Source organism: Ylistrum balloti, unplaced genomic scaffold (assembly GCF_031769215.1).
Source record: "Ylistrum balloti isolate Yb309-2 unplaced genomic scaffold, AGI_CSIRO_Ybal_v1 Utg369618, whole genome shotgun sequence".
Lineage (NCBI taxonomy): Eukaryota > Metazoa > Mollusca > Bivalvia > Pectinida > Pectinidae > Ylistrum > Ylistrum balloti.
The window spans coordinates 405,431-418,285 of record NW_026781890.1 but is presented as its reverse complement, the minus strand read 5'-3'; the positions used below and the strand labels follow the sequence as shown (position 1 = coordinate 418,285).

Here is a 12,855-nt window from a genome sequence, read left to right as displayed (position 1 = left end):
TTAAAATACACAAGTTCAGACCAAGTACTCATAAAGTCAGTTATACAAAACGAAATAGTGAAAATTTTATGAAATCGACGTGTCACTCTATCATCATGGGAAAATGCAACATAGGCAATTAGCTGCAGACTGGACTCTCTGACATCAAGAAGAGGAAAGACAGGGGGAACTGAGTTTCCTATCTCTGTTAAAACTGTCACGATTCCTCTGCACCAATGTCAGACGGAATATTGGCATGGGAATTATTAAAAAAAATTCTGATAGCTGTTTTTTGTCATTTAAAATAACCTTGTTTTCCTTTAATTATAACAATATCTAACAACACTGTTGTGCCTTTACGTGACAAAAAATGATGGCAGGCCAGAAACATTTGACTTATGACTGACCATGCACCAGCAAAGCGTTAAAAATGAAGTGCATATACATGTCCTAATTTAAGGACGATATAAAATACTTGTAACTAGTTGCGTGAATTAATTTGTTACAGACATATATACATTGAACATAACTGATAACTATAAATAGGCAGGGACCTAAGGTAATTTTATTAACATAATGTATTTCTCTTTACACGTGACGTACAGGAGTTTGGCAAAATGTAAAATTTAATTGTTATGATGGATTGGTATACAGTCATAAAGATAACACTCTAGAATGAGTGATATGACACGTGGTAGATATTTTATGTTAAATTATTATTACTGCCAGAGACAGAAATATTTTTGGTATATTAAGTTTTATTAAATTAATTTCGATTGATTAATTTTCAGTAAGTGGGTATTACATTCGTTTTTTATTTACAACATTTCCACCCTGAATTTCACGTAAAAAATGCAACAACTTGTCCCATGATCACAGCCTGCAGCGGATTCCCAGGACGGTAAAAGTACATAACGTGTGATAACTTATATCGTTATAAACAGTTGTGTTTTCTTTTCTTTGTTAATCTACAAATATTGGATATTAAGGCGAAGAGATAGAACTGAAAAAATATTCTAGAGCTTTTCATTTTTTTTATCGGTAAAAATACGTATTTGAATTTAAAACAGAACGTAACATGTAGTACCTGCAGTGTTTCCAGGGAAGTATACATCTTTGGTAGTAGGTATAAATAGTCATTATCTTTTTCTAAAACACAGTATCTTGTAATTCAAAGTGTCATGTTAAATACTGTATTATGGAGAACCTAATGGGAACTCTGAAGAACCTTTTATTGAATCGCTGTCGCTGTTGACATAATTAAGTGAACAAGGATAGATATGTCAAAACCAAGAACTGTAAGTGAAGCAGGAAATGTGCACTTGTGCCAGCTTGGTTGAGGTATATGTATGTTGTAGATAAAAAGTACGTGTATAAGTAAATACTTCTTATACAACAAAGGAGTTAGCTAGCACTCAAAAGGAAGACACCTACCGCTATGAGGCAAATCTTTACTGTGTTAATTTTGATATATTTTTCTTCACAAGTAACTCCAAAATAGGTCGATACCGACGTCGACCATCAGACATGTGATAATTTAGAAAAGAAAACATATGAAATAGAGACCAACATAGCAGAGCTGAAAACTCAGATGTGTGGACTTGAAGGGAAATTCAAGGAACAGAAATATAAATATGAAAGCCAGTTGGGGAAAATGGCTGCTAATATGACTGCCGTGACGAATGTTATTGAAGACCACACAAATCTACTGACCACACTGAGAGAGGACATTGACAATCTAGTCGAACGTTTGGACAAAAAATCTTCAACCCCTGGTAAGCATTGTACGCTATTTGTTAACATCATAAACAATTCAGGAGCGGTCCGGGATTTCGAGTTAAAACGGGCGCAATTTTTTAAACTGAAAAATCTCTCAAATTATCCGGATTTGATTCGTGGGCGTAGCCCCGACTATTTTTTTAATGAACACTAACATATAATGTCCCCATTTCCTATGTAATTTAAGCGCCATTGACCTATAAGCATATGTGATGATGAAATTTCAGTTCATGATTATCGCAAAAAGATGGTAAATTACCCAATCTTAAGGGGAGGGCTAGTTCTCTGAAGACACTTTTGAAAATGCATGCCTGCCTTTATAAGTAAGGAAATGCTTTTTAAAAGTAAATAGTGTGTTTTAATCAACAACAAAGAAAACATAATAAAACAAAGAATTAATTTGTAATCCTTTTCAGCATACAAAACAGAATCAATAGAGAGACGATATAAGATAATCACATAGTTAACACAGTGGATATACAGGTGTATAATGGTGTGTCGCGGACACAAACAGAATACTTCATTTAACGCCATCTTGATACATAAATAGAAAAAGAAAAAAATGCAAAAATGAGAAAGCGATGAAAAGAAAACAAAAGGCCAAGTGAAATTAGCTTACTGTCCATTATATCAGTTGTCACCAAGTTTTTATCACATAAATAGTCTGTATACACTATATTAACATTTATCACCTAACTACGCTGTCATCAGTGTACAACTAACCCCTAACTACCCTGTCATCAGTGTACAACTAACCCCTAACTACCCTGTCATCAGTGTACAACTATCCCTAACAACCCTGTCATCAGTGTACAACTATCCCTAACAACCCTGTCATCAGTGTACAACTATCCCCTAACTACCCTGTCATCAGTGTACAACTATTCCCTAACTACCCTGTCATCAGTGTACAACTATCCCCTAACTACCCTGTCATCAGTGTACAACTATCACCTAACTACCCTGTCATCAGTGTACAACTATCCCCTAACTACCCTGTCATCAGTGTACAACTATTCCCTAACTACCCTGTCACCAGTGTACAACTATCACCTAACTACCCTGTCACCAGTGTACAACTATCACCTAACTACCCTGTCATCAGTGTACATCTATCTCTAACTACCCTGTCATCAGTGTACAACTATCCCCTAACTACCCTGTCATCAGTGTACAACTATCACCTAACTACCCTGTCATCAGTGTACAACTATCACCTAACTACCCTGTCATCAGTGTACAACTATCACCTAACTACCCTGTCATCAGTGTACAACTATCCCCTAACTACCCTGTTATCAGTGTACAACTATCCCTAACAACCCTGTCATCAGTGTACAACTATTCTCTAACTACCCTGTCATCAATGTACAACTATCCCCTAACTACCCTGTCATCAGTGTAAAACTATCCCCTAACTACGCTGTCATCAGTGTACAACTATCCCCTAGCTACCCTGTTATCAGTGTACAACTATCCCTAACAACCCTGTCATCAATGTACATCTATCACCTAACTACCATGTCATCAGTGTACAACTATCCCCTAACTACCATGTCATCAGTGTACAACTATCCCCTAACTACCCTGTCACCAGTGTACAACTATCACCTAACTACCCTGTCACCAGTGTACAACTATCACCTAACTACCCTGTCATCAGTGTACAACTATCACCTAACTACCCTGTCATCAGTGTACAACTATCCCCTAACTACCCTGTCATCAGTGTACAACTATCACCTAACTACCCTGTCATCAGTGTACAACTATCACCTAACTACCCTGTCATCAGTGTACAACTATTCTCTAACTACCCTGTCATCAGTGTACAACTATCACCTAACTACCCTGTCATCAGTGTACAACTATCACCTAACTACCCTGTCATCAGTGTACAACTATCCCCTAACTACCCTGTTATCAGTGTACAACTATCCCTAACAACCCTGTCATCAGTGTACAACTATTCTCTAACTACCCTGTCATCAGTGTACAACTATCCCCTAACTACCCTGTCATCAGTGTACAACTATCCCTAACTACCATGACATCAATGTACAACTATCCCCTAACTACCCTGTCATCAGTGTACAACTATCCCTAACTACCCTGTCATCAGTGTACAACTATTCCCTAACTACCCTGTCATCAGTGTACAGCTATTCCCTAACAACCCTGTCATCAGTGTACAACTATTCCCTAACTACCCTGTCATCAGTGTACAACTATCCCCTAACTACCCTGTCATCAGTGTACAACTATCCCCTAACTACCCTGTCATCAGTGTACAACTATCCCCTAACTACCCTGTCATCAGTGTACAATTATCCCTAAATACCCTGTCATCAGTGTACAACTATCCCCCTAACTACCCTGTCATCAGTGTACATCTATCTCTAACTACCCTGTCATCAATGTACAACTATCCCCTAACTACCCTGTCATCAGTGTACAACTATCCCCTAACTACCCCGTCATCAGTGTACAACCATCACCTAACTACCCTGTCATCAGTGTACAACCATCACCTAACTACCCTGTCATCAGTGTACAACTATACCTAACTACCCTGTCACCAGTGTACAACTATCCCCTAACTACCCTGTCATCAGTGTACAACTATCCCCTAACTACCCTGTCATCAGTGTACAACTATCCCCTAACTACCCTGTCATCAGTGTACAACTATCCCTAACTACCCTGTCATCAGTGTACAGCTATTCCCTAACTACCTTGTCATCAGTGTACAACTATCCCCTAACTACCCTGTCATCAGTGTACATCTATCCCTAACTACCTTGTCATCAGTGTACATCTATCCCTAACTACCCTGTCATCAGTGTACAACTATCCCCTAACTACCCTGTCATCAGTGTACAACTATTTCCTAACTACGCCGTCATCAGTGTACAACTATCCCCTAACTACCCTGTCATCAGTGTACAACTATTCCCTAACTACCCTGTCATCAGTGTACAACTATCCCTAACTACCCTGTCATCAGTGTACAACTATCCCCTAACTACCCTGTCATCAGTGTACAACTATCCCCTAACTACCCTGTCATCAATGTACAACTATCACCTAACTACCCTGTCATCAGTGTACATCTATCACCTAACTACCCTGTCATCAGTGTACAACTATCTCTAACTACCCTGTCATCAATGTACAACTATCACCTAACTACCCTGTCATCAGTGTACATCTATCTCTAACTACCCTGTCATCAATGTACAACTATCACCTAACTACTATGTCATCAGTGTACATCTATCACCTAACTACCCTGTCATCAGTGTACGACTATCCCCTAACTACCCTGTCATCAATGTACAACTATCCCCTAACTACCCTGTCATCAGTGTACAACTATCCCCTAACTACCCTGTCATCAGTGTACAACTATCCCTAACTACCCTGTCATCAGTGTACAACTATCCCTAACTACCCTGTCATCAGTGTACAACTATCACCTAACTACCCTGTCATCAATGTACAACTATCACCTAACTACTATGTCATCAGTGTACATCTATCACCTAACTACCCTGTCATCAGTGTACGACTATCCCCTAACTACCCTGTCATCAATGTACAACTATCCCCTAACTACCCTGTCATCAGTGTACAACTATCCCCTAACTACCCTGTCATCAATGTACAACTATCACCTAACTACGCCGTCATCAGTGTACAACTATCCCTAAATACCCTGTCATCAGTGTACAACTATCCCCTAACTACTCTGTCATCAGTGTACATCTATCTCTAACTACCCTGTCATCAATGTACAACTATCCCCTAACTACCCTGTCATCAGTGTACAACTATCCCTAACTACCCTGTCATCAGTGTACAACTATCACCTAACTACCCTGTCATCAGTGTACAACTATCCCTAACTACCCTGTCATCAGTGTACAGCTATTCCCTAACTACCCTGTCATCAGTGTACAACTATCACCTAACTACCCTGTCATCAGTGTACAACTATCCCTAACTACCCTGTCATCAGTGCACAACTATCCCCTAACTACCCTGTCATCAGTGTACATCTATCACCTAACTACCATGTCATCAGTGTACATCTATCCCCTAACTACCCTGTCATCAGTGTACATCTATCTCTAACTACCCTGTCATCAGTGTACAACTATCCCCTAACTACCCTGTCATCAGTGTACAACTATCCCTAACTACCCTGTCATCAGTGTACAACTATCACCTAACTACCCTGTCATCAGTGTACAACTATCCCTAACTACCCTGTCATCAGTGTACAGCTATTCCCTAACTACCCTGTCATCAGTGTACAACTATCACCTAACTACCCTGTCATCAGTGTACAACTATCCCTAACTACCCTGTCATCAGTGTACAACTATCCCCTAACTACCCTGTCATCAGTGTACATCTATCACCTAACTACCATGTCATCAGTGTACATCTATCACCTAACTACCATGTCATCAGTGTACATCTATCCCCTAACTACCCTGTCATCAGTGTACATCTATCTCTAACTACCCTGTCATCAGTGTACAACTATCCCCTAACTACCCTGTCATCAGTGTACAACTATCACCTAACTACCCTGTCATCAGTGTACAACTATCACCTAACTACCCTGTCATCAGTGTACAACTATTCTCTAACTACCCTGTCATCAGTGTACAACTATCACCTAACTACCCTGTCATCAGTGTACAACTATCCCCTAACTACTCTGTCATCAGTGTACATCTATCCCCTAACTACCCTGTCATCAGTGTACATCTATCTCTAACTACCCTGTCATCAGTGTACAACTATCCCCTAACTACCCTGTCATCAGTGTACATCTATCTCTAACTACCCTGTCATCAATGTACAACTATCACCTAACTACCCTGTCATCAGTGTACAACTATCCCTAACTACCCTGTCATCAGTGTACAACTATCCCTAACTACCCTGTCATCAGTGTACAACTATCACCTAACTACCCTGTCATCAGTGTACAACTATCACCTAACTACCCTGTCATCAGTGTACAACTATCCCTAACTACCCTGTCATCAATGTACATCTATCACCTAACTACCATGTCATCAGTGTACAACTATCTCTAACTACCCTGTCATCAATGTACAACTATCACCTAACTACCCTGTCATCAGTGTACATCTATCCCTAACTACCCTGTCATCAGTGTACAACTATCACCTAACTACCCTGTCATCAGTGTACATCTATCTCTAACTACCATGTCATCAGTGTACATCTATCCCCTAACTACCATGTCATCAGTGTACAACTATCACCTAACTACCCTGTCATCAGTGTACAACTATCCCTAACTACCCTGTCATCAGTGTACAACTATCACCTAACTACCCTGTCATTAGTGTACAACTATCCCTAACTACCCTGTCATCAGTGTACAACTATCCCTAACTACCCTGTCATCAGTGTACATCTATCACCTAACTACCATGTAATCAATGTACAACTATCCCCTTACTACCCTGTAATCAATGTACAACTGGATTTGTTTACTATGACCAATTGACCGATGCAAATTTTACTGCAAGAACGTCAACACCAACTTTCACGTCGAGGTCTAAAGTGCTGCACGAGATTCAAGTACAATATACAAATTACGGGGTGGATATTATTAGCTAGAACAACAATTCTTAATTCCCAAAACGTATTTAAACTTAGGGTATTCAGCCCGTAAAGCCTTTTAATTGGGACAAAAACAAAAATCAAAATTTTCGCCTAATTCATAAAGATCACTATGTATACGCCATTACTGACCATATTTATCCACAAGTTATTTTCATCTAACAAAAATTTAAGTACTTCAATCGTGTCACATAGCATGCTGGTTGGATACAATAAAACTATTAATATATGCCCAATAAAAAACTTAATTTCAAACAAAAACATGTGTTTTTACATACCATAATAACAGCAATGAATAATAAAATAGCTGCTATTCATATCACATTCATATACAATGTACGATACGCAAAAAAGTGTTGTCTCGGTACCCTCGTTGTCACTCTTAGAAAAGTGACAAAGACACTTTGTAAGGTAAACTGAGTGTGACAAGAGAGTTTTCAAATGAAAAATCTGTTTAAATACTTGCTGGCAAACCTTCTGCAAATTTTCAAATAACTTTAAGAAACTTTTACCAATGTAATTAGACATTTCTAAGTTTTAATACCCCTACCCCCTTAATTTCGATTACTCATTAGATTTCAGGAAAATTGCTTACAATAGCATCATAGCCAAACAGACTATAAATACTAAACTCTTTGAAGGCTACAAGTAGAATAGTAATAAATATTAACTATTTCTAATATTTTCTTACTCTGACCTCTGACCTTGACCTGGATTATGACCACATACTTCATTATGTAACAAAAACGAATAAGAAATCAAGTCCTTTTTGCACAAAAAAGTGTTATCATTATAGCTATATAAAAAGGTAATTTTTATCCTACTTTTCAAACAGTTCAACAAGTTTTGGAATTACAGAATCCAGAACACGCTTTGCAGAAGAGATCCGCGGCTGTCCATTACAGTTCTTTTGCACAAATATTGCTCTCAGACCATCTTCACCATCCCTTTGGAATATCTTTTTTTAGATGTTGGAAGTGTAAGCCAGACCCTGCAATATTTTCAGCAGTAGCATGTTTTAAAATGCCTTGTGATATTAAAGGATGTAAGGAAGGCATACCTTTTGCCTTTTCCGCGCTAAAATTAAGGGCATGAACGTCAACTCTTTGACTTCTGAAAATTCACGATCTATAAAACATCGGCATTCATAGGGATTATAACCGGAAGTGGTCCATTAGGTGGGAATACCTTAAGTCAAAACTTTAATATCAAGCAATGTTGTGACACACTTCTGTTAAAATAAACATAGAAAGCAGCAAGGAATTGATATAATGGTTTCATTTCATAGCTATTAATTTTATCAAACAAAACACAATTTAAATAATATTTTATTAATGATTCTAGCACCGACAGACCACTACGTGTGTCCAGCAAACTGGTTGAAGTATAACGCCACATGCATTTACTTTGGGAGCGACCAGATAACCTGGACCGAAGCTAAGGTATTGGTATACAATTTACGGCATCACAGGTGAACTTTTAGAAATTCAGAAAAAAAAAGAAAAAGAGGAAATTTTAAAATAAATAATATTTTTTACAATGTATCATGACACTGTTTTGGGTGTTGAGTAATGAACACGACATGCCTAGTCTGAGTTGAATCTAGACCAACTCTAGATTTTAAACACGTTGACGGTAAAATCGTTGGCTTAAGACCTGAATTCACTTATATGATAAGTTGAAATTACAACAACATATATCAGTTTGTCTGTCGAAATACCTCAAGTACAGATGTTTACCTCACAATAAATATGCTTTAAAATAACAAAATACCATCATGGCCGTTATCAGATCTTTTCCTGCTGTTTCTGATACTGGCATTTCTTAGTTCAGTCCACCATGTTTCTACATTAACATATATGATTCGTGCTGATTTCATTAGCAACATAAATAAAGACACTATCAACAGACTGTAAGAGTTGTTACTCAAGTCAATTATATTCCATCATTAATAGCCTTGGACTTGTGTTAGTATATCCAATCACATTCCATCTTTAACGCATGACTTGAACATTTGTTAGTTTAGTCCACCTAGTTCCATCTTCAATAGTCTTAAATCTTTGTTAGCCAGACTTAGACTAAAGTTAGTATAGTTCACCATGTTCCATCCTTAACAGACTTAAATATAAGTTAGTTTAGTCCACCATGTTCCATCCTTAACAGACTTAAATATAAGTTAGTTTAGTCCACCATGTTCCATCCTTAACAGACTTAAATATAAGTTAGTTTAGTCCTCTTTGATAGATTTGATATTTATTCGTTTAGTCCATCATGTCCATCTTTAACAGCCTTAGACAGAAATTAGTTTAATCAATCATGTTCTATCGTTAATAGTTTTAAATATTTTTAGTTTAGTCTACAATGTTCAGAATGAGATTTTTGGGTTTAAGCGCCGAACGTCATATTGCACACGGAAATAAAATGTAACCGAATGAGGTCACGTGATAACAACCACAATCTTCATCCTCTTATAGATCTCGAAACCAGGTGTATGTTATATTGAGATAAAAATCAAGAAAATATCAAATGTCGAATTCTTGGATGTCACATCAGCTGCTATCTGTAGCCACCGAAAGTCAATTAAACACGATGGTTATTTACTAGTGCGAACAATACACGGCAGGAAGATAGAAATCCTCACAATTACCCTACATTTCTAGAAAACGCTATATATGTAGGTGAAGATCGATGTTAGCGGCCGTGGTAGAATAGTTTGTAGCGTTTTTTCTTATTCTGATAGGTATAAACGACAGACACGAAGCAATAAACTCCTTGTCATTTAAAGGAAGAACATCATCAATATCTAAAACCTAAAAGTTGCAGTGAAGTGAAAACAAGTCAGTCACTAGAGGACATAGTTGATGTATATCAATGTGAGGCTATCAATAACCTGATGGCAGCTCTAACAGAAACAAACCGCTGAATCGGTCCATGTAAAAATGATTCAAGTTCTAGACTGGGTAAATTAAAAAAAAACAAAAAAACAAGTGTTCCAACTTAAGTGTAGTTTTCCCCTTTGATAATCAGATTCGGATCCATTTGATAACAATATTGAATATAATAACGACATTTTATAACTTTGACCTATGTTTGACCAGTGTTTGCCTCAAACGAACAATATCACATATATAATATCATGTATGTTGCAGTTTCATTGTCAAATGTATGGTGCTCATCTTCTGGTTGTTGACAGCGAAGAATTGAACACATTCTTGAAGATCAGGCTACGGGCTGTTGACGGTAGTGCATGATTTAGATTTGTTAAATGTCACAGACAAATTGTATCAACTTTCATACATTTTTGAATTAACGTAATTCTCATATTTGACGTGTAATGACTGAAACGTCCGAACATTGCCATCTCCTTTTTCGACAGTCTTTGTTATCATGGCAATTATATAAACACAAAATTAAGGAACTTAACACCAGATCATAACTTGCAATGCTTCTTACGAAAAAAAAAAACTTTATTTCAAACCAAGCTTTTATAGATTATTATAACCTTATAACAATAGACATACTATCGTTTGAAGGAAACAATCATTATGTTGGAGGAATTGACTTTGGTCGACACAACTGGATATGGGACTATACCAATCGCGAATTTGACTACACCGACTGGAGGTCAAGCCAGCCGAGTGGTGGGAGAAGCGAGCACTGTATGGTGATCTGTTCTGGGTCAAGCTGTCAGTGGAATGACGTTGACTGTTACTCTCAATATAAATATATATGTCAGGTAAGCACAGGACTGGTAAATCCTGATACTTAATACACAGAGGATGGTCAACGGTTAGTATCGATTAGTATCATCTCGAGTATGGTAATATCAATGTCTGTAACAAGTTTGAAAATGTAAAGGGGAAAGTTTGATAAAGCAAACTCATTAAAGACCAAGATTACTTGGATTACTGATAAACAACTTCTTTACCCCAGAATCTACTAAAATCATATATGTCTTATGATTCTGTTCTTACCTCTGTCGACAGAAAGACGTCGTCCTTGGTTGATGGATGAGATGAACACGCAGATTTCTAGTTACAAGATACGGGGATGTTTTACTCAACCCCATGTGCTCCTACACCGGAGGCATTCTCTAATTTCAAATCAGATATTAATTGTATTCTTTAAATGATATTAAAAACTTGTAAAGCAACACAGAAACCAATGTTATTTTTGTGATTATAGAAAACAAGATTACGATGCGAGAGGGTTTTACCATATTTTGTAATCCCGAGGGTGAAATATCCCTATCCTACATACACGCATATGAAAGTCTTATAGTATTACGGCAAATATGCAATAAATTTAATTTGATTGTTAATTTTAAGTACCCTACATATATACATAGATATAATACCGCTTATTCACAACACGATGTTTCTAGATTTGTTTTAGAAACGTGCATACGAAGAAACCAGATATTAAAACTCTCAGAAAATAAGCGATTTTCGGAAGACCTGAAGAACACTAATCTCGAGGTTTAATATAACTTTAGAGTTTAAACTGCATCATAACAGCTGTTTTGTTAGGGCTCGTCAATGCTACTAAAAGCCTAAATTTTGAAACTTATGAGGTGACTGAGGAAAAATCTATACTGATCGGAAGTAAAGTCAGAATCTAGATTGGGAGTTGCACTATCCCCAGTATCCAATTTTGTAATTTTTCCATATTTGATATTTTAAGATCAGCGTCAAGCACTATATATATGTTCACTCAGGTACCAGTATCAGTCTGTGAAAAAAATATTGATTATTTTTATATTTATTTCTTTTTTAAATTTTAAGTGAGTCGTAAGTATTTTGATTAGAAAATGCTACGTGTTTATCATCTTCTCTTTTTTGGGATCGATCTTTTTATTTCGCGACTTCATTTTTCAAAATTTACAATTCCGTAATACATTTTTATTTGTCTTAACATAACAAGAGAAAATGATCTCGGTGAAAAAGTGATGTAAAAACATAAACACTAAAAAGGCTCCCTACCTTAACATCTCAAATTTTCACGCAATTGACAATTGTCAAATAATTACATCGAAATTGAGTTGTAGATGTTAAGTAAATAATTATGAATATTTCTGAGTTTACAAGTAACAAATAGATGATGTTTAATGGTTTCACTTTTAATGTGAAATATATTTTGGTATGATATTTATTGGAAAAAATTAAAGTTTCATTTTCCTATAATTTTAAAGGAAAATCATATGAAAACAAGCCTACCGAAACATAAAGCTGTGTTCAAAGAGGTTCGAGAAATATTTGCGCGTATTTCGATTTAGACAGTTTGATAACAAAACGACGAAGAGGCTGCTTTGTATTTTACGATCTTGTGCTGTATTTATATACCAAATCAGGAAAAATGACCGTGGGAATTATTTAATGGAGAATAAATTTCATGTCCGAACATGAAAACCGGACGAATTTCAAT

The 12,855-nt window shown here is 36.9% G+C and overlaps 1 protein-coding gene across 1 annotated transcript; it reads left to right on the top strand.

Annotated features, from left to right (window-relative positions):
- The first annotated feature begins 1,397 nt into the window (after positions 1 to 1,397).
- LOC132549210 (perlucin-like protein) lies at positions 1,398 to 11,592 on the top strand. The gene is made up of 5 exons (XM_060213130.1): positions 1,398 to 1,754; positions 8,776 to 8,873; positions 10,581 to 10,671; positions 10,965 to 11,167; positions 11,418 to 11,592. Exons 1-5 carry the CDS (start codon positions 1,571 to 1,573, stop codon positions 11,436 to 11,438), a joined length of 597 nt encoding a protein of 198 aa, XP_060069113.1. The 5' UTR covers positions 1,398 to 1,570; the 3' UTR covers positions 11,439 to 11,592.
- The last annotated feature ends 1,263 nt before the right edge of the window (positions 11,593 to 12,855 follow it).